The sequence below is a fragment of the Colossoma macropomum genome, unplaced genomic scaffold, assembly GCF_904425465.1.
Source record: "Colossoma macropomum unplaced genomic scaffold, Colossoma_macropomum, whole genome shotgun sequence".
Taxonomy (NCBI): domain Eukaryota; kingdom Metazoa; phylum Chordata; class Actinopteri; order Characiformes; family Serrasalmidae; genus Colossoma; species Colossoma macropomum.
Genome location: NW_023494792.1, coordinates 49,727,571 through 49,751,260, shown reverse-complemented (window position 1 = coordinate 49,751,260; position 23,690 = coordinate 49,727,571). Strand labels below are relative to the sequence as shown.

Here is a 23,690-nt window from a genome sequence, read left to right as displayed (position 1 = left end):
TAAAATAGTTCTCAAAATCTTCACTTAATTTGTCAAAATCATGTTATTACATTTTAAGAGAAAATGATGATGAAAATGTCATATCTAGACACTAAGTCAATATTTAAAAAAATGTTATTAACTAGAAAAAATATTTTCATTATTTGAAGATACTAAATCAATATTCTGAGAAAATAAGTCATCCTTTAAAGACATTCAGTCAATATTTTGTGAAAATAAGTCATAATTTAAGATATTCAGTCGAAACTTTGAAAATGTCATTATTTTGAGATACTAAGTCATTGTTTCAAAAGAAATAAGTTGTTGTAAGATATTCAGTCAGTATGTTGAGAAAATCAGTTATTGTTTTGAGATACCAAGTCATTGTTTCAAAAAATAAGTAATTGTTTTAAGATACCAAGTCAGTATTTTGAGAAAATTGCATTGTTTAAAGAAATTCAGTCAATGTTTTGAGATAACAAGTCAAAGATATTCTGTGAATATTTTGAGAAAGTCATTATTTAAAGATACTAAGTCAATATTTTGAGAAAATTGCATTAATTAAAGATATTCAGTCAATATTCTGAGATAACAAGTCAAAGATATTCAATATTTTGAGAAAGTAAGTCATTATTTGAAGATAATAAGTTGATATTTTGGGAAAATGTCATTATTTAAAGATACTAAGTCAATATTTTGAGGATATTGCATTAATTAAAGATATTCCGTCAATATTTTGAGATAACAAGTCAAAGATATTCAATATTTTGAGAAAGTAAGTCATTATTTGCAGACAATAAGTCAATATTTTGGGAAAATGTCATTATTTAAAGATACTAAGTCAATATTTTGAAAAAATAAGTCATTATTTAAGGATATTCAGTCAATATGTTGAGAAAATAAGTAATTTAAAGATATTCAGTCAACACTTTGAGAAAATGTAATTTGAGATACTAAGTCAAATTTCCTCTGACACGCTGCTGTCAGAAACAGAAATGGAGAAAAAGAAGGCATTTTTGTCTCCTCTATCAGGTGGGAATTGGCCTCAATACTCCCTCACACAATGAAAAACATGAAACTCGTAACTCTGGAATTCACTACCATTTAATCACACACAGTCTCCATACAGACTTTCTTACTTCAGTACAAAATGCAGCAGCAATAATGCTGACATAGTTTCAGTCAGTAAGTCAAACAGCCCCCTCGGCTCAGTTTCTGAGTGTGGTTTCTGGGAGGAAAATGCTTCTATTTGAAAAGTGAAGAAATTGCTTCTGTTTTCTCAGAAATTGCTTCCATTTTCCTGCCGTTAATTGCTTCCTAATATCTGCTATTCACTGTTACCCACTTCAGCATGTTTGCCTGAGCTGTTTGTTTGAATGTGGGCAGAGCGTTATTTATCTACAGTAATACAGGAGTGAATGGAAATGACTCACAACGACAGGAATACAGACTCACATGTGCGTGATTGTGTGGACATGCACATGTGAGGGGAAAAACCTGTAGCTGTCCTCACGTCTGGCGTGTGGTTGCAGCAGGTCTAGGGCGGTGTAGGTCAGAAAGGTACTGGACTGTACAGCAGGAGGCGTAACTGGGGAGCTATTTTAGTGAGCCATTCACATGTGGGAGGAGAGGGCATAAATCAGTCATCAAAAATCCACTACACTGTCTTCCTCTGCCCCATTCCTCTGATCTTCTGATCACTCGCCACCACTTCTCTGTACAGGTAAGAGCACTGTGTCATTGCCTGTTTATTTTAGCTAACAGACCAGAAGTGCAGATTAAGTCAGAGAGTGAAGAGTGACTGGAGTGAACATTTTTCATCTCACTAAAAAAGTCCTTTTTATCACTTTTTGCTTTAGAACGAATTTACTTATTCTGTAACAACATGAAGGTCAAAAGGTTATGTAAGCTATAACTAAAGTATTTTAAGGGAAGACATTGCATTTAAAAGCATGAAGGGAATGAAATTCTTCACAGCGCTGGTCATAAACATATCACTGCTGTCGTAACAAGACCTCATAACCCTGAACTGGCATTTTTACAGGAGGTGGAAAAAAAGGTTAATTTTTACTGCTAGTTAATATAACAAGATTTTATTCCTAGTCATTTTGGTCCTTTAGTCTCACAGATATGAGGTTATGAGGTCTTGATATGACAGCGATGATATGATATTTCAGGTGCTGCTAGTTCACTGTCCCATCTCTGTCTGTCTGGGCGGTACTGAAGACCCTGTTGTTTAATGCTAAGCACATTCTGTATCATGCTTATTTACAAAGTGGATTTCTTGCAATAAAAGGCACTGGGTGTTTTATTGGAGCTGTTGAACTCTGTCGTAAAGCAGGGCAGCACTTGGCCTTCACTCACTAGAGTTTCCTGGCAAGAGAGACAACAGCAGGGTGAGGGAGGGAGGTAGGGGAGAGAGAGCAATAGATAGAGATGAATACATGGGGAGGCATGAGTGACAGGTGTGCGAGTGCAAGCACTTCTGCAGTACTGGTGTTGATCTTTTTTTTGGCTCTAACTGGGATGCAGATCTCATGCATCATAAAGAACATTAAACTTAAACTGCTGATCTCATAACAAGAAGAACGCATGTCTGGGGACAGCTTGTTAGACTTTTGCGCCACAAATAAGGGTACACTCCCAGTAAAACCCCCCTCGAAATTCATGTAGCCCGCTCTCTTTAAATATTCGCAATACAACTGATAATGCTAGCGAAACACACTAGCTAGCAGCATGTATCTTTAGCTAACGGTTTATTTGTATTACATTCTCCACACATGCGACACACATCAACATGTGCATTTGAAGTTTTTTGGAGGAACTTTTCAGCCATGCTAACTTGCATTACATCCATGGGCCAACAACAGGCTTGCTGTTCATTGAACAGTATTAACAAGCACACCATCGCCCTCTACCTTGTGCTCTGCCTTCATAAAGCATTGGAAATTTCAAACTCAGATTGTTTTCCACCCACATTTAACCAAAAAATTCTTATGGTTGTCCCCAGACATCTTCGTTATAAGATTATGTCGGGACTAAAACACTATATAAAATACCCCACATCACCATTCACTCACAGTGGTGCTTCAATGTGGGTATGAAGGTCAGCAGTTAGGTTTCCATCCATCTATTGTTATGCATATTTTGACATACCGAATGAAAAAGGCTTGAAGGAAACGGCAAATATTGAACAAAATGATCAAACTTTGCATAAAAGTTTGTACACTAGCTGCAGATTTTGAGTCATTATTTTCCAGTATGTTTTGTCTCCATGCTCATACTGTGTGAAATTCAGCAATAACATGAAGCAAAATGGCAATGAGAACCTGCTCAACATTAAAGATTTGTCTCTAAGATGTCTCCATAAATATGACTGATTATCTCGTAAAGAGCTGATGGAAAATTAGCATTTTTTGTACCTTTTATTTCTGCAACATTTCAGTTATACATTTGCATTTAACTCAACAACTGGATGGAAATGTGGCTACTGACTTCATCAGCACTTAAGTCATATCAGAAACCTCAAAGACCTAATAAGAGTCTCTGCAGGCCATTTTTTAGAAATGCAACAACAGAGACTTTGAAACAACTGTAGTCACCGAAATCTGCAGTACATGTTTGCTTTTCTGACAAATTAGTTTGGTAATGCAAATTTGTTAAGTGTGGTAATGCGATAATTAGCTTTAGTTAATTAGTTCTCTCAGTTTTTAGTCTCGACTGAATCCTTGAGTAACTTTTTACAAACTGCAAGTTTGTAAAAGGTTATGGTGGCTTTTACCTTCTATAGACTGAACTGCAGAAATAACCCAAGCTTAAAATTCCATAAGCATAAAAATTCCATCATATCCTGTGTTAAAGGAGTTTTTGCATTGTTGTTTAGTGTGGAGACATTTACGTGTATTCTCTGTGGCCTAAATCAAGCTGACATCTACTGGTCTACCGCTAGTGTACAATGGCGAACATCAAAACCTATAATACATCAGGAAATTTCCTGGGAATTTTTGCTAATTGGCTCTAAACCCCCTAGCTAATGACAGTGCTAACTGTATGACACATTGCATTTGCTAAAGGCAACTAGCTAAATGGTTAAGATGAGAACATAAGAATATGTTTTCTTCTTGTGAATAGCAGAAGCTATTACACATTCAAGGTTTCAGGTAAAACGTAAATTGCATAAACAAATGCTAAAGTCGATTAGACAATCGCTCTCAAAATACATCAATTAATGTGTTATTTTTTAGTTAACCATTTAATCCACTCAGTTCTGTTGATCATGTAATTGCTCAGTGCTGTTACAATGATTTTATATGTAAAGAATGTGACCTAACAATAAGGGAAATCCAAGATTTGTTTTAGTTTGTCTCACAAAGTACCCTTTTGAACAAGGAACCACATATGTGTCACACATCAGTCATGTTTTCATCATTACCTTTATTAAACTAGTCAATAATAAGCACTTTTCGATCTGAACTGAGCTCTGAATGAGCTTGAATGATCACGCAGAAAAACAGCACAGTGCTTCCAGCTATGAATGAAGTCTCATGCATATTTTAGACAGTGATAGAAAACACAGTAGTTCACAGTATGTTGTGATTGTCCACACAATACATTTTACTAGGACCAACATGAAAACGCACATACTGTAACTCCTCTGGCTGTAGATTTTCATAAGTTTATGGGGCCAAATTCTAAGAATGGATTGCAAGTGAGATGCTTATTGTTACAACATATTTTGTGCTACTTTTAACACACATTTAATACAGTATGTGTCAAAATGTAGAGGTTCCAAAAAGTATCTTAACACTTTAATCAGTTGAAGTGTTTTAGGTTAACTAAATGATATTTATTTTAGAGAAAAACACTTTTAGCACAACATGAAAAGACTCTTTTTGTGGTAAAATCCTGAAGCAGAATTCCGACCAGATTGTACTAAGGCTACTGTAAAGTACAGAGGAGGAAACATTAAAGTCTGGGGCTGTTTTTCTAAACTATAGTTTTGGTTATTTTTATTGATGGGATCATGAATTCAAGGACAAAGAGAAGAGTACAAATAGTACATAGACATTTTTGAATATGAACCTGCAGAACATTGAAAAAAACTGCTCAAACCATAAAGATCTTAAACACATCAGCCATCTTTTGAAGGTATACTTTGCCTGAAAAAGACAGGCTTGGACAGTCATGGTCTGTTTTAAATAAATGATACTTGGGTTGACATTTTTTCCAACACAATGAACTCTTGAACATTTTATGTATAGTACAAATGTGCACATACTTTTTGGGCCCACTGTAGATGCTCTTTTTTTGTTTTGAGAGGGCTCCAATATAAATGTTTTTAACAAACCTTATACATGCAACTTGGTTATAAATATCAAATATGTCCTCTGGTAACACTGCATTATGTACATATGTCCAGATAGTACTTCTGCTCTAGGCAGATGTTTAGAGGGGACCCCTAGGCATATATCTAGGCAGATAAGACTGCTAGGACCTTTTTGTACACAGAGAGTTGGATAGACTCAACTTTACCAGCCTTTTACCACTAACACCCCAGCAGCCCTGACGGTCACATGGCAGACGCTGCTCGTTTCACATAACCCTCTCTGACACTGGCCTATCTCACAATCTCCCACTGCACGATTGACCCACACTAGGATGCTCTGAGATGCGCAGAGACTTTTTCTCTCGATTTCTCTGTCCTCTTGTATTTCATCGCCTCATTTCAGCCAAAGACCCCATTAACCCCTGCTGTGAGACAGCAGTCCCCTCTGCTCTGAAGAGAAGAAGGGGTGAGTTCTTGCTGTCTGGGGCCACAGTGCCAAAACTGTGACCTCTACACCACTCACTGTAATGGATCATTTCTTTTGGATTCCAGGAGAACACAGCAGACTGTGTGTGATGCAGACAGATGTCATTGTTCATTTACTTTCTCTTAGAAAATTAAGGCCAAGCATAGTTCTTTGGAGGAATGCCACAGAAGAACCACTTTTGCTCCTTAAAGAACCTCTCATTGAATAATTCTTTGAAGAATCATTTTTGCAAATGATATACACAAGTGTAACGAGCCTTTTTAAAGTTAAAAGAAACGTATATAATGAAAGGGCAGAATAACTGACCTATCCATGCCCTGCCCTAAAAATACATCCTTTCATAGCTAGCGTTGCAAGGTTGGAAAAGCTAGAATTCTGGCAAAATCTCATTCGACTCGATGAGAAATGAGAAATGTTGGTAAAGATCAGGTGTAGTTTTAGTCCAGGTGGCAAATTTGTTTATTTCCAAACTGTCTAGTTTAAACAGAGACATTATAAAGGAGGAGGAGACTGTTCACTGGTTGAAAAATGAATGGGAAAGCTTGCAATGCTCAAAATAGCAGTTTATTTATGGGAAAGGTCCTACCCTTCAATGAAAACAGCCAATTAACTGGCTGGTAAAGCTGCAAGCGGGAAAAAGAGTTCCATCATTGTGGAGATATGCATATGTGCAGTGGCCAGAACAAACTGAAAAAATGTGTGTATTTGTGCATCATTTAAGCCAAACACTACAAACAATTTATGCCATTTTGTCAGATTTTACCAGTGACTGCAAATATGTTTTTGAAACATTAATTTGGCTTTCATATCTCTCCTTATTTAAAGAAATAGAAAACTGGTCTTGTATGAGTGGCCGGTGTTGCCAAGATGGCTGCCGAGTGCACAGAATTTTCTATAGACCAGGCATATCAAACTGGGGACCTTCCATACCAAAGTGCTATGGTTTACATTTACCCTCATCTAATTCAGTTCATGAAGGCCTTGGTACATAGCTGATGAGCTGAATCAGGTGTGTTAAATGAGGCAGTGTGCTGAAGTGTTTTGGCCTGCGAGGACTGGAACTTGACACATGAGCTATAGACCAAATCAATTCAATAAATTCAAATGTAACAGACAAAACATTGACAATACTGGTAAAATCTTGTTGTGTTAAGGCTGTAATGTCAAATGTAACCAAGCATGAAATGGATTTTACGTACGTTTTCACATGTTCCAGCTTGCAAACACACGTAGTGCTGCTATCCCAGTGAGGGATCCTCTGTCTTTGATAGCACTTGCAGCTGAAGCCAATGGCAATGTAGTAAATCCTCTATTGTTCCAGATGAAGATAACTAGGATAGTAGCTAATTTTAGAGTCATTACTATGTAGAGAGTTGGATATAAAGTGACATAAGATATAAGAAGATAATATTATTAGCATTTTTGCTAGTGGCTACAGAATGAGGATTTTGCTCATATTTTCACCCTCAACAGAGATGAATTGAAGCTTAAGTTGATGCTGTTGATTGTTAGAAACAGTTCCAGTTATCTCTTAGGCAGTTGGAAAATAAACAAATTTTGAACCATATGTTCAGTTGGATCATGTTTGGGTCAGTTTTGTTTATGAGTGTGTTTGAATAAGTTCTTTGTTGTTGTGACATAATGCTGATTTGTCTTATAAGGACTTTGGTTCAAATCTACTGCAATATCGTAGTCCAGCTCAGTAGTGAAGCGTTTTAGACTGAAAACTATACGATATGTAGAGAATCTAAAGTCCATCCGTAATGCATTAGGCTGAACAAGTTTTGTGCCATCATTTCATAAAGCTCATCCGACCTAGCAATAGCTCCTATAAAAGAACACATTTGTGGGCAGAGCAGGGATAGGTCAGTTAAAGGTTTTTCCAAGAACCATTCATTGAAGCCAAGAACCATTACTTCCTTTTATTTTTAAATGTCTATATCTGAGTCATTGTGAGGCCTAGTCTAAAAGTGATTCATGCTTGTTCTCCTCTGGGTCCTTCAGGGCCCACCTGTCTCACGTGTATTAACACATGTTATCTTTTGATCCCTTCCAGTGCAGAGCTTTGTTTAATGCATTGTAGTGCTTTCGTCAGTGTGATCTCTCTTTCCATGGCGTCTTCAGATAATCCGTGGCAGAAGAGGCTGGCATTTGACTGACTATGTGATGTTGCACGATATGAATGTGCTGCCTCGCACGCTGCTGAAATCTGACCACAAACACTTTGGCTTTTTTTCAGGACACGTAGCACAGGGTGACCATGTCTGAAGGGTAAGGGTCATCTCACCTGGCATAATGACTCTATCAACACCACATTCACTCAACACATCTGATTTACAGCGAGTGATGATGAATGTGTCAGTAACATGTTTGTTCATTGTGTTCATTGTGCATGTTTACATGTGACTCCATCCTTCAACAGCCCGGTAAGAAAGTATTTTGTCAAACTCATAACCAATTTTTTTCTGTTTTATGATCCCCTATTTTAATGCACATTAAAGGGCCCGTGTCATCTTTCCTTTTTAATTAAAGGGTTTGAATCAGTATGTAAACATCGTTCAAGTTTCAAAACATGTCATTGACAAAACATGCCATTCACTTCCCAGTCCGTACACTCCATATATATAAAACTAAGCTGTAAAAATAGCCAGTTTTTGAATTCATTGTTTTTTTGATGTCACAAGAAGCAACACATAAATATATCTGCTTTTTTCAGTGTACAACAGTTTAGCCCATTCATGTTAAATTTATATGGAGTGTTTTAATCTATACTGCTTTCAAATAGAGCAGCCAATCACAACAGAGCTCATTTACATATACCAGTCTTAAAGGCACAGTAACAAAAACAGCCTGTTTAATTAAAGTTAGAAAATGGTCCTGTAAAAATGGATTGCATTTTTGGTACATTATCCCACATAAATGTCATATGTGGCTTCTTACATATGAAATGTGTAAGATATGAAGAAAGACATGAAGAAAAATGTAAGATATGGGCCCTTTAAATCTAGGGACATTTTTCCCTTCTTCTATAAAGTTTGCATTTCTGAGATACAAGGTTTTGTTACAGCAGCAGTGCCTTGTCTTCTAAAGCTCCCATTACATTCAAGTGCTAAAGCATTGAAATATCCCATGAAAAGAAGCTTTTTGTCTTCCCTCTAATGATCCTACAAATTGTTTGCATGCAAAACCCATTGATTGGAATTTGGCTGACATTTACCGAGCTCTCATATTTGACAGTGAGCAATTAGCACGAATATCAGGAGAACTCAGTGAGTTGAATTGAATCACTTGGGCTAATCCAGCGGTAAATGGTCTTGTCTTATAGAATTTTGTATGAGGACATGCGGCAGCATGCTGTAAAGAAAGCTCCTCTGTAGGTTTGCTGTGCTCCACTTAGACCCGTGTTGGGTGACTGAGTCTTCACGTTGGAAATTCCGGCAGTAATCAGCTCAGGCAGTTAATGCATGCTCCATGGCGTCTGCAGATTAGGCAGTGTTCAAGTCCTAATGTGACTGCAGATTGGAATGAGAATGACTCAACTCTTTTCTCGCAGAGAAAGTCCAGATCCAGGTCTAAGCCCAAGTCCAATTATTCAGCAACACGCAGGCTGATGCTGAAGGTAGGTAGGAACACACAGATACAGACAAATCATCATATATATCCATTAGGCTGTCATTCCTGTAATACTTACAAACTAGATTAGTTGGCCTGTTTAGGTCCTCCATCAGTTTCATAGCTCATGTTTCATTTTCTAATGGTATGCTTATTGAGTAACAGTGTTATGGATGTGCTGTGAAGGAGCTGGGTCTCAGAGTGCCTGTGAACAACAACAACAAACCCCTTTAACCCTATAAAGTTCATAGTAACAACAACCTGGGGTGTGTTTCCCAAAGCGTTGTTGAACAACTACTATAGTAGAGTAATATTATATAATAGAGTCTATCATTTTGAACACTCTGTCTCAATGGTTTCTATAGTGGTTGCTCAACAGCGCCTTTGGGAAGCACAGTCCTGATTGGATAGATTGTGAACATTGGGTGAAAAAATGTTAATATGTATAAATTACGTTCACAAGCACTCCATAATCCGATCACAATTGCAGTTATCTGATTATTTAAAAGGTCATGTAAACAGCGTACTCCAATTTCTTAAAGGTCTAGAAATCCAATTACGAAATCTGATAAAGAGAGCTGGATTGTAGCTCAGTAATCAGATTTCTCATTGCACGTAAACTGTTACTCTGATTTCTTTCACATTTCTCAGTTTGCGCATGTGCAAAAACAGACCACAGTACCAGAAATAAGCAAAATGCCAGCAAAACACTTTTGGAACAACACTGGAACCAAATACATACTTGAAATGAAGGATTTAAATTTGCTTCATCTTATAGATGATGTATGTTCATATTTTCAAGTGGCGCGATGTTTATGTAAACGCATTGATCAGATTATTGCCAAAGTCTGATTTTCTGTAGTTACTGTTAAGTGCATGTAAATGCACTCATTGTTTGCAGCCAAGATGATCAGCTGCCATTTCGTTTTGGTGGAAATTTATTTGGTTGATTTCTGTGGACTGCCATTTACTGCTATGAGAGCATAGCAGCTGTCTACAAATTTCATCACCAATAGCAATGATTGGGGTCCAAGCATCTTGCTCTATACACATATATATGTGTGTGGGTGTGTGTATGTGTGTGTAAAACTGCATTTTATTCATTTCATCTTCATTACATGTTTTTTGGTTATTGGTTTAAGTGAAAATAGGTTAACACATCCTCTATAGGGAACAAACTTAAAGATGGCATTTTTCTGCAAATTTTAGTGCAACATTTCTATTTTTGGGTGAGTTTACATAAAATATAAAATATAAAATGTGCTGTAACATTGTAACATTTTTTGCAAATATTTTTTTCCCCAATATGTTAAATTCAGCAAATGAACAATGCATTAAAATGTGCAAACGTGTTCTCTGTAGAAGGTGTTTTAATTTATTATCACTTAGACAATAAAAAAACCATAGAACTTGACCAGGGGTGGTCAAACTTTTGCAAACGACTGTATGTCATGATATCATATATATATATATACCATGTCACCCACTCTTACTTTCACAGACCAAACTTCTGAGGAAGGCAGAGAGCTTGCTGGAGAAGGAGAAAGAGCAGAAGCGAATAGAGCGAGAGAACACTCTGAACGAGAGAGCGCCTCCTCTAAAGCTCTCTGGTCTCTCAGTACAGGAGCTGCAGGTACTGCTGATTAGAATTACAATTAGCAGCGGTCATTGCCAAACACATTGCTACACTTCACTTTAAAAGCTCCAGTACTTTGCCTGCTAATGCTTATGTTAGGGTTGTACAATATATTATTTGTTAAGCATAATCTCAGTGTTGGCCTTTGTATTACTGACAGACAAGAAGGCTACATTACACAGCTGTAAGTGTGTGATATGAATATCTTGCCCAGCACGGTTCACAGTTCCAGATGAGTGTCTCTGGGGGTGTTTTCAGTGAATGAAGATATTCATATAATTCAATACAATTAAATTGTTTTGGTCAAAATAATGAAGGCTAATCATTAATGAGTTGTCGACATATTGGCAGCAATGTTGCAATCACAATATGTAACGGTATAATCATTATACCAGTACAGTCCTGCACTCATAGCAAAAGCTTTCTATATAGTACCACAAATATGTTCTATGACACTAACTGAGCACTTTGTTAGGAACACCTGTACACCTACTCATTCATGCAATTATCTAATCGGCCAATCATGTGGCAGCAGTGCAGATATGGGCCAGCAGCTTCAGATAATGTTCAGATCAGCCATCAGAAGGGCAATAAGTATGATCTCAGTGATTTTGGCTGTGACATGATTGTTGCTTCTAAACAGGCTGGTTTGAGTATTTCTATTGGTCTCCTGGGATTTTCTCGCAAAACAGTCTCTAGAGTTTATTTAGACTGGTACAGTAAAGGAAAACATCCAGTGGGCAGCAGATCTGAGGACAGAAATAGCCCGTTGATGAGAGAGGTCAACAGAGAATGGCCAGATTTGGTTTGAGCTGATAGACAGGCTATGGTGACTCACAAAACCACTCTGTACAACTGTGGTGAGCAGAAAACCATGCTGGAGGTGGTGTAATGGTGTGGGGAACTTTTTCTTTGCACACTTTGGGGCCATTAATATCAATCAATCATTGCTTAAATTCCACAACCCATTTGAGTATTGTTGCTGACCATGTGCATCCCTTCAAGCTTAGCCTCTCCTAATGGCTACTTCCAGCATGATAATGTAACATGTCACAAAGCAAAAATCTCAAACTGGTTTCATGAACATAACAATGAGTTCAGTGTTCTTCAGAGGCCTTCCCAGCCACAGGATCTGAATCCAATAGAATACCTTTGGGATGTGGTAGATCAGGAGATTCTCAGTGTGAAAGTGCATCTGAAACATTTGCAGGAAATGTGTGATGCAGTCATGTCAACATGGACTAGAATCTGTCCTCAAAGGAATCTCAAAGAAATGTTTCCAACATTTTATGGAATCCATGCCACAAAGAACTGGCAAGGCCTGTATTAGTACAGTGTTCCTAATAAAGTGCTCAGTAAGCGTATATTTGTAAAAAGAAGAGGTTTGAAAAGAATAATAGCTGATGTTTAACGTACTTTGTCCAAAAATACTCTAATAAAAGTTGTGTTAATTATAATATACATATACCATGAAAAAAGAAAAATTAAAGTTCATAGTAGCATTTCAGAACAAAAGCCTTCATATATAACCATTACTTTTACTGAAGAACCATCAAAGAGCCCCATTTTAAGGCTGTAGCTTATGTGATAAACCACCTTAATTTCATAAAGAACCTTTCAATGGATGGTTCTTCAGAGAACTATTTTTTGTAAAAGAGATGTGTGAATATGAAGAACCTTCTAAACCTTTTTAATGTTTAGATGAGCATCCACATAAAGGTTCCATGAAGAACTCTTAAATTGCTATAGAACTTTTACATCCTTTAAACATTCTGTAAACCTTAAAAGGATTTTTGAGATCACAGATCTCTTTTAAGCAGTGTTCTTTCAGGAACCAAAGATGGTACAGTTTGGGCGTTCAACTATGAGTAATGTCTTAAATTTCTATTGCAGGAACTTTGTAAAGATTTGCACCACAAGATCGACATTGTGGATGAGGCACGTTATGACCTTTCAATAAAAGTGGCCAGAAATGATATGGAGGTATTATTTTCTATATTCAGATATTTGTTATTAATTTATCAAGGCTTAAGACAGTTTAGCACAGAATATTTTTTGATACATTGTATTTTTTGCTGCAGCTCCTCGAAACAGCACAACATAATGTGCTGACTCTCATAGTGATTATGTAGAAATGCTACAAATATTATTGCGTTTCTGTTATAAATCTTGAGGAAAAGAATTTTGCCATATTGCATCTAACGACGGCAGTCCATGATTGCCTCATAATTGTTAGATTTGTTTCACACACATGGCAGCATATGGTCTAAAGCTGAACATTTTTTGCGTCAGATTCAGTCACTGCACCAGAAAATCTACGAGCTGAAGGGAAAAATGAAGAGACCCAAACTGAAGAGAGTGAAGAAGTCGGCGGATGACGTGTTGGGAGCAATGACGGACAACAAACTCATGAAGACTGACTTCAAAGCCAACCTCAAGACTGTGAAAAAGGAGGAAGAAAAGGTGACGTAAATGCCAGCAAAGCAGTGCTTCATCTCTTTCCTACTGAAGTTACAGCAGCCTCTGTACAGTCTCCTATCAAACCTTTACTTCATTTACTCAGGCTGTTGCAGAATGTGTTTTTTGAGCATTTAGTACACCAGTTTTATAAATGAGATGTGATTATGAAGACCATTTTTAAAGTTTGACAAACCTCCCCGTACACACACGTATTCTTTCACACATGTTCTTTCACAGCAAGCTTACAGAACAAAGATAATTCAGATTAATCAAGAATGAACCATTTGACCAATGTGAAGTCCCACCTCCCTTAGTTATTGTTACAATGTCTGCTAAACTTTCAGGCCATCTGGTAGCATCTGAAGCACTTAAGCTAACAGACAACAGTTCAGTGCTACAAAGAAGCAGACAGAGAAGTGTCTCTGAAAATGTTCCACCACCAGCACACTTGATATAGCATGATGAAGTACTGATTAGCCAAACTAGCTATTGGTATATATATATATATATATATATAATATATATATATATATATATATATATATATACTATCACGCTTACTTATTGTATTAATATTATTTGTATTTGGTCTAATCATAGTGTTTTAGTGTTTTTCTGAGCAAACAAATGCTTATTGACCAAGTAAATAGCTTTTTAATCCTATTTTTTTAAGGTGCCTAAAGCTTTTTGCACTACACTGTATATATTTGAGTATAGACTGAGAAAATATGAATGTAAGCCAGTTTAAGTCATGATAAAGGATTCTAAGAACCATGTTTACATAAATCAAATCAGGAAAATCCTGTACTTTTTCATGTCTAATAAGAAGCTAATGAGCTAACACAAGAGTTAATGCTAAAGCTAACTGTGGTGCTAAGAAGACTCATCTAAACATTGTTCTTAATTTTATTTGAACATTATTTATTTTTAAATATTATGTTGATGTGTGTATTAGCAAGTACAGTTTTGACACTGAGCAGTGAGTGTGGTCTTCCCAGGAGTGGCACCAGAATTAAATCAAAGAATCATGGAGGGTCCAGGGGTGAAGTGAAATACAACTGCTACAGAGTTATGAATTCAAACCCTTTTGTGTTAATCTATGCAGCATTTTATATTGAATGCAGTTGCAGCACGCATAACGTTTACTTTATTTTTTGCTGCCTGCCACTTCAGAAACGTGCAAAATTTTGTGTTTAGTGGGGCACAATGATTGGATGGTGGAGCATTGCCCCACTAAACGACCGCTTGACACCAGCCTACTACAAAGATTATTCTAAAACCTTGTCAGCTGCAGGAATGTAATAAAAACACCAACCTCCCATTTATCATGATGAATTACATGTTTCTCTGTAACACCTCTTCATATTTAATGATTCTGATAAATTTACTGCTACCACTGTTCTCACTACAGATTTGTTCTGCATAGTTGTGTTTTGGCTGTAACTGTCTGAGACGTGTGTCAATCATTATTTTGCAAACAGTCAATTGTGGTGCACAACTGTGTGTGTTTATGCATTAAAATAAAGAAATTTAGAATGCATAATCTCAAACAGTCACAGTGTGAGGATCACGTTACATCAGGTGTAGTTTTTATGTCATGTAATTGAGCGAACACTAGCATGATAGCGAATTTGCTGTTTCCAGCCTGTCTAGTTTTGATTAACTACAACAACATATACACAAATAAAGGTGCCAGTAAGGGTTTTTGGACTGATGCTGTAGAAGAACCACATTTGATTCCCTAAGGAACCTTTCAGTGGGTAGTTCTTAAAGATTCATTGTTGTAAATGAGATGTGTGAGTGTGGCAAACCTTTTTAAAGCTTAAAGCACCTCCACATAATGTAAAGGTTCTATACAACCAAGAAAGTCCAAACCAAGAACTATTTATGTGGACTATGGTATAGTCCAGCTGTGTAGCATAGCGGATTTAAATGGAAACTCTTGAACGTTGATGTGAGAGCTATATGCTGCCTGTCTCTGGCATATTCACACAAACAATCCACTGCCATTAGGGATAATTGTACACTCAGGCTATAGCTCCATTTTTGCTGCTCTCCTGCTGTTTGTGTCTTAGTCCTGCTGAAAGTGCTTCTGTCTGTCTCTCTCGCCACAGAAAGAGGAGGTGACAGACTGGAGGAAGAATGTGGAAGCCATGTCTGGGATGGAGGGCAGAAAGAAGATATTTGACGCTGGCCAGTGAACCAGAGACAAAGCCATTTATAGGCTTTTTAAAAAAGAACAAGATGGTTTTGCAGAAAGGATAGGTTTGACTGGTCAGTTATTTCTGCAGCAAGGACAGTTTAAGGACAACAAGGGGCTACCTTGATATGAAGGCATTTTACTGTTTGGGTTTTTATGCTTGTTTGTTTTTGTCGTGTGATTGTTTGAACTTTCCAGAAACGTTAACAGATCAGCCATACATATTTTCTAACACAACACTGACTCGCTTAGAATATTGACTCCCGATTTGCTGCTGAAATATGTGTGCGTACTGTCAGGAGAGAAGGATTAGTCAGCCGAACAACCTAATATCCCTATCATGCCAACTGTGTAAATATTTAAATCATATTCTGTGTGATTAAGATGAATAAATTTACTCTGTATCCTGACACAAAATGTGCCGGTTTTATCATCTGCCTGCATCTTTGAAAACAGGATATCTGAATTAAAAGTGACACTAAGCGCAACGAGAAGTTTGAGTTTGTTCAGAATTTGAAGTTTGGTTTGACCATCTGATGTGAAGTTCAGGACAGTTTGAGGCTGTAGCTTCTATATTTAGCTAGTTTTCTTCTAAAGTACCATCACTCTTTCAAACATGCTTCAGAAATGATGTTCCAAGCTGGATTACTTCCTTATTCAAGAAAATTACAAAATAGCTAGAGAAGATATTTAATTTATAACTCCAACTCAAATTTCCAGTTGCGAGGGCAAATTGACCCTATTTCAGTTTCCTTTCCTTTTCTCCTCCAACCACAGATGGTTTCTTCAGAGGTGAACACAAGAAAAACCTCAGCGTTAAACTGATTCTGCAGTGTTCGTTTTTCATTTAAACCCACTCTGCACAGCACCTAATGCAAATAGACACAGGAATTTTTCAATCACTTCAGTAGGTTTATTTGCTTCTGTCAACGCATGGCGCAAAAGTAGGAGACCACCCTTCATTTTATTTCATTTCCAGTCAAAACTGCCATCAGATATTCATATTTTAGCATATTTGTCAGAGGGGAAAAAAGGCAGAAAAACATACATTTAACAGAACATTTCACAGAAGCCACAACAAATAAAAATGAGGTGACACTTCATTTTAAGTGGTCCTTTTTTAGATGAAACAAATGCTCAACGGACTTACAGTAGCATGTCAAAAACTTATGAGGGTTAGGTTTTGGGTTGAGGTTGAGTAAGGTTAGGTTTTGTGTAATGAAGTTAACAATGTAATGTATCAACAGTACATCTACAAGATATTTACTTCAACGTATTCAGATGCTTCACAACTGCTACTTCACTGATATGTTGTTGATGTGTTACTGATAATTTGTTAAGAGTTTGTTAATCATCTACAAAGGACCATTCCAAATAATGTGTTACCAAAAATAGTTTTCTGTATTTAGTGTGTCCACCTTTTAGCTTTATTACATTACTACACTGTTTGTCTTCCATTATTTTCATGAGCGTCAGTTTTATGTAAGTGGAATATCTTCTGTTTAATCTCCTCTGAAATATGTCCTGAAAAATAAGTTGTAATAGCTGTTTTGACTGCAAATTCAACGTCCTCTGAATTTTTCAAAGCACTGTATATATATCACACACTATATACCAGATTACATCACCTCTCCAAATAATATTATTTCAACATGTAGTGGTATTTTATGTTTATTATTCTATTACAGGGTATTGCAGTAATATACATATATTATGTATACATATATCTCAGAATGCATCACCTCTCCCAAAAGTGTAAAATTTCAACTTATACACTATGCACTATAATGAAGGAGCTTTCTTTCTTTCTTTTTCTTTCTTTCTTTCTTTCTTTCTTATTGACTGATTCGTTCATTCATTTTTAGCAGCAGATCAATAGTTATGACATATTGTATGGACTGTGTTAAGTGTAATATCTCTCCTTCCCTGATTAGTGAGAGTTTACAGCCACTCACAGTAGGTCATGGGTTCAATCCAGCTGATGGCTACTGCAGCTGTGCCCTCAAGTAAGGCCTTTGACCCCAGCTGCACCTAGGGGCCTGATCTTAGGCTTGACTTATGCATGTACTTTTTAGATGTGCTACAATGTCACAAAACAGCTGACCCAAGCAGGAAAATTAGGGTCAGGACCTGCCTGTTTTTGCTCTGTGGTAAAGAATTTTATAGTAGTAGCAGTTCTGTTGTACTAGAGTATAGCCATACATGAACCCATACAAAGCGAATGATTTAACAGTCTCAGGGGAAAAGACGTCTCAAAGAAAACGCTCAATAAGTATTATGTATTATAATTTTTGTGGTGCATTTCACTTCTAAGGCTTAAATTCCCGTAACACGTTTTGGTTCATCTGCATATTTGCATAATATGGAGCTTTTTACTCATTTAATTTAGTCCAAAAGCTACTCAAGCGCCAGAAGCACACAATGCAAGCGAATAAATAAACACTTCTTTTAAAGAACTCTGCTTCTGATTAAAAAAAAGGAAAAAGCAATTTATTGAAAGTTTATGGGCAACATAACCTCTTTTGAGCCTTACAGCACAAATAAACATGTCCCAAACCATTTTATAATGCACTTGAACTGAAAAGTGGTGCTGACCTATTGATCCCAATATATATATATATATATATATATATATATATATTATATGTATATATTATATATATATATATATGTGTGTGTGTGTGTGTGTGTATATATATATATATAATATATATATATACACACACACACACACACATACATATACTTAATTCAATATGAAACATCCTGTAAGCAAAAGGTTAATCCAGGATGAGTGTTACTTTCATCTGCAGATGGTGCTCTAGCTACATCTGTTCTGTTGTACTTTATCTTCTTCACCAGTAGGAGGCGACAAAGCTTTGCTTTCAGTCTTGGTCTGCCCTATGCTTCTTGATGGCTTTTTTACACAGGCTCACGACCAGCTCCAGCTTTATAGATCTCTATCTTGAGCCTTATAATAGAAAGTTCTGGATTAGCGTAGATAAATTCCACTGAACGTGTACATACCCCACAGATGCAGAAGATACTTCTGGTACATGACCATTCCTGTTTATCTGCCTTTGTACATGAACAGGCTGCAGCACTGTTTTTTGAGAGAATAAAGAGACAATTTCAGTATCACTGGTGATTGAATGAGCTAGCCCAAGGGTCCACAAAGGGCCAGTGTGGCTGCAGGATAACAGTTCAACCAAGCAAAAGCACCCTTGATTAAACTTATTTAATCAGCTGGTCTCAGTCGTCAAACAGTTACATGAGGTGTGCTCCTGCTTGACCAGAATGAAAATCTGCAGCCACATAGGCCCTTTATGGATAAGATTGGTGATCTGTTGAGCTCTGCTTTGCTGCTGACCATAGCAAAGGGCATAGCAGAAACAATATGAGGCTAAGGTAAAAAAAAAAACAGATGCAATAGAACTTCTTAGTAATCCAGCATCTATCAGCACTGGAACTCAAGGTGCTATTCTTCTCTTATTGGTTTAAAATAAAATGCTAAATCTTTAAAAAGATAGGTGTGAGGAACAGCAAAGCAATCCAGGAGCTGAACCAACAGAAGAGAATGAAATAAAACCGAAAACAGTTAGTAAGTGCTGATGGCTAAAGTAGAACTGAGTTGAAAATAGGTAGCAGAGATGACACGATACCATGTTTTTTGATACCAATACCAATATTAAAACTTTGAATATCATCCACTACCGATCTGGATCCAATCCTTTTTTTTCTTAAAAACTGCTAAACTTTAAAACGAGCCATTATTAATTGAGGTACTTCACTTAAGATGAACATGTGAAAGTAGACTATGGGGCTCAAACTATACAATTACCCCGCTACCCAACAGGAAGAACTACAACAGCTAACAACAGCTTATTTATTCCTGATATTCCTGATATATTTGTTTTCCCTCTGATATCCAATCCATTACTGCTGATATTGGCCCAATGCCTGGTCTTCCAGGCTGTATGTAAACTTTTTCAGCATTTAGCACTGGTGCTATCAAGATTGCAAGTGTTGTAACACAAATGAATTATTTTTAGCTCTTAGCTCTTAGTATTAACCCCTTAAAAGGCCAGGGTCTGCCTATAACCTGAGAAAAGCTCAACCAGTTTGCAGTGGAGTGCTTGTAGTTACTAAACAATAAGCCTCAGTATGTAGTAAGCTTGAGATTTTAAGGGGTTAATCTCAGGAAGTAGAACTTCTATGGAAAAACAGAAGCAGCATGAAAAATGTTTGAAATTTAATGTTCATACTTTGAAGCATACAGATAGTTCTTTTTCTTCATAATAATTCATGTTCCCCAGAAGGGGTCGCTATTAGCACTCAAGTAGCATTTTTCTGCATCTTTTAGTGCGAGGACACCCACACCAGCAGCGCTACTTGTATGTTTGAAATCAAAATGTTATTTAATGTGTTTTCTTTTAGTCAGTTGATTTAAAAAAGGCTAAGATAGTATATAGGCTAAAGATAGATTTATTGTTTTTCAGCTGGCAAACAGTAAAATCTTAAATCAATGCAAGCTTTAAGTACAACATTACAGCTCCAAACTAAACAACTTCTGGGGATTCTGTACTTCGCAGAGGCCCTTTGTTTACAAACATCTGGATTTGTTCTCCTGTGTTCACATTAACTGATGAAATACGACTATTTTAACCTGCGTCGCAGGCCTTACGACTGCGCTCGAGGAGATGACAGTTGGGAAATGTTGTTGAATATTGCATGCACCACATAGTGAGAATAGTTCACGAGTTAACTAGGAAAAACTGACCACAACTTCCAGTGCATGTGAGTAAGTACATGTAAGTACTTAAAGCCACCTCTGCCAGAGACTTTGTGATGTGTTGTCTTATAGAGGAAACAGAAGGTGGGTAAAGGAAGGGAGTCAGAGCGGTACGGTATCCTCTGTGAGTCGGCTCGTGCAGATGGCCTGCAAACACACAGATGGGCGTCATCATCACTGACATGTGCGCCAGGCCCTGTCTGTGCCAGAAAGGTGAATTTAACTTAAGTGCCATGCAAACAGAGCGAGTGAATCAAATGGGTGAGGCCTACATAAAGATATATGTATGTGATTACTACATGCGACCCGCATTTGGCCTCTGCTGTTATTACATTGACCAGTCATGGGCAGCATTATAGGATAAGTCCTCATTATCTTGGTATTTGGCCTCCTACGTGTGCCACATCTTCCTGTGGCCCCTTCTTTTAAAAGACCATGCTATTAATCCAGATTTTGCATTTTTATGATGAGCAGATGGTTCGGTTTTGATTGGACGCAGATGCAGTCTCTGTGGTAACGTTAAACATCCCACACATTGTTCTGTGTGACCTTTGCTGAGAAGCTGCTTCCAAAGGTTTATTGTCTCTTGCTGAACTGTTCTGCATGTCAGAGCAGTTTAGACTGAGGGGGCTCACGAAATGAAGGGGGGATCAGATCAAATCATAAGAAGACTGTGTCGCGGTCAGCGGGAACTATCTATGTCAGCAAGGTTCATACGCTATAGCCGTTGCATGTCTACCTCTATGGGAACTGCTGCTGAGCTTTAAGCTTGCATTTTGCGATTGTGCTGAATCAGCGAGATCACAATTGCAGAAGCTCAGTAGGTGTTTCGATTATGTCTTAAAACTTATTTAGTATTCTCTGCTGGGCTTAATCTGTCTGTTTCCTATAATTATTTAACCTGTTTCTCCTCCTATTCTTCATGGGACCTTTTAAAGGGGAATTCCACCATTTTTTCAGAAATTCAACATAATTCAACAGGTGAGATGTGAAGAAAGTCATCCAGAGTGTTTTGATGTCAAATGGTTCATTTTAGAGAAACTTACCAACTCAGATTTCTTTACAGTGGTGGTGATAGGAACCAGGTGTCACAATGTGTACAACATAAATATAACCAATTTCTTTACTATCCAAGTGAGTACTGGACCTACACATGCCTTCTGAGTTTTTAATGTATAATGTTGATGATGGAAAAATACTGGTAATCTGAAAAAATACGTTTTCTTTCGGCGCTGTTTTGCCTTACACCCTGCTTATACCTTTCCACATGAATGGGTTTTAAAAACTATGTTTTAATCGATAACCTTATTGCAAAACTCTCGTAAAACAAGCATTCCGACATCAGGCACTATTCATAACCATTTTATGCAATAACTTTCTGTGATGTAGCTTTAAAGGCATTAAATGCTTCATATGTCTGGCTTCCATCATAACCACTGTGAACAATTCTGACTGGTCAAATTTCTCTAGAATGGAGCACTCTGAATAACTTTGTTTACATCTTAATGATTTAATCATGTGGAGAGTTTTTGAATTTTGATGATAATGAGGATGATATTGGAGTTGTAAAAATCTATCAATGCATCGTGATGTATTGAACTGTAGGTGGTGATTCAACTGCATTAATTCTGGTATGTTAGAAATGCATATAATCGATTATAATAATATTATATTATAATATTATATAAAAATAATATATAAATTTGCATATTCAGTGTAATATATTTTTTCAAATAATTCTGAATTGTGTCAAATTGTATCAGAATCTTTGTTCTAAGTATGTGTTGACACAAATTCAAATAAAAATATTGGTGCCACTTTACAATAAGACTACCCTTACAAAGGATTTATTCATGGTTTGAAATTAGTTTTGTTAATGGCTATTTATTCAAAAACTCTCAATCATGAACGTAACAATAAGTGGTTATAACACATAAATAAAAAGATCAACAGTGACCTACTGCTTGCCAAATACTGAGCGCACATACATCTACACTGTTGAACCTCAGATCTTGCTGGTTACTTATCTTACTTTGCATTATACACCTATCAGCTTCATCAGATATTCATATCCATTAGATATAACAATTCAGTGTTGCCCTTTTTACTCATGTTATAACTGCTTATTAATGAGTTTTGAAGTGTTTATGACCTAATTAATGACCATCAGTAAACTAATTTTAAACCATAAACCCTTCATAAGAGTAGTCCTATTGTAAAGTAGTACAAAAATATTCATGATTGATTGAATAATTTCCTAAAAAATCATAAACAAATTGAATCACAGTGAGGTCAGAGGTTTACACCCCTATCGAGTAAGCGTAGGGGCATCCTGTCTTAAAACTACCATGTAATATGTTATTTGTCATGTTATGTAATATTCCGCAGTGTTTGCATCCCTCAGACTCATCAGTTTGACAGGATTCATGATTTTGTGTCCTTTTTTGTGTTTTCATCCATCAAAGTCCTCTCACTACGATACCCAGCATGCATTAAGCAAATGGAGACTGCTAGCATAGCCTCTGATGTTGAAGCTAACAAATATAGAAGTCAAATTTAGCTTCCTAGCAGTACCATTAATGATCTGGCATCCTTCTGTATTAGCCAGAAATAAACGGCTCAAGTAGTTCCTCCTACCTTCAAGATACGTCATCAAAAGGGGGTTTTCCAATCATTAAACTGGAAAATCCCGCTCCTAAAAGATTCCTGTGGCACTACTGTGGGAGGAGAGTAGGCTTGTTTACAACAGATGTAGTAATACTTGCATTTTCCATTTTGGCCAGAGTGCCCCTTTAACACTGTCCTCTTCTAGTACAGTTTGATGAGAGCATTTGTGAAAGATTTGTGCTTAGAGAAGATGAATAGGAAAGGCCTCAAAGCCACTCTGACATGTTAAGAGACAAGATCCAGCTCAGACGAGACTCTGCTAGGCTCCTCCAGTGGCCTTTGCAGTGCATTATAGGCAACTGATCATAATAAATCAGTTTCCATGATGGCAGAAGGAAATTAGCCATGGAGAAGCTGGTAGGGACAAGCACAGGGGAAAGTTCAAGTCCTCAGTCATCTCTCATGGAGCTTCAAAACCCAAGTTTCCACACGAGAGTGTAGTGTTTCAGCACAGCAAGATTTATTCCAGCCTCTAAGGCAGGCCATGCAGAAATGAAATAACCACATGGCACTGCTCTCCTTTTATTGCCA

General features: G+C 37.1%; 1 protein-coding gene across 1 annotated transcript; it reads left to right on the top strand.

The window, feature by feature from the left end:
• Positions 1-1,547: 1,547 nt before the first annotated feature.
• Positions 1,548-16,135, top strand: tnni4a (troponin I4a). The gene is made up of 8 exons (XM_036577478.1): positions 1,548-1,702; positions 8,032-8,063; positions 8,215-8,218; positions 9,346-9,411; positions 10,906-11,037; positions 12,934-13,023; positions 13,333-13,503; positions 15,615-16,135. The coding sequence occupies exons 2-8, from the start codon at positions 8,053-8,055 to the stop codon at positions 15,699-15,701; spliced, it is 561 nt and encodes a 186-aa protein (XP_036433371.1). The 5' UTR covers positions 1,548-1,702; positions 8,032-8,052; the 3' UTR covers positions 15,702-16,135.
• The last annotated feature ends 7,555 nt before the right edge of the window (positions 16,136-23,690 follow it).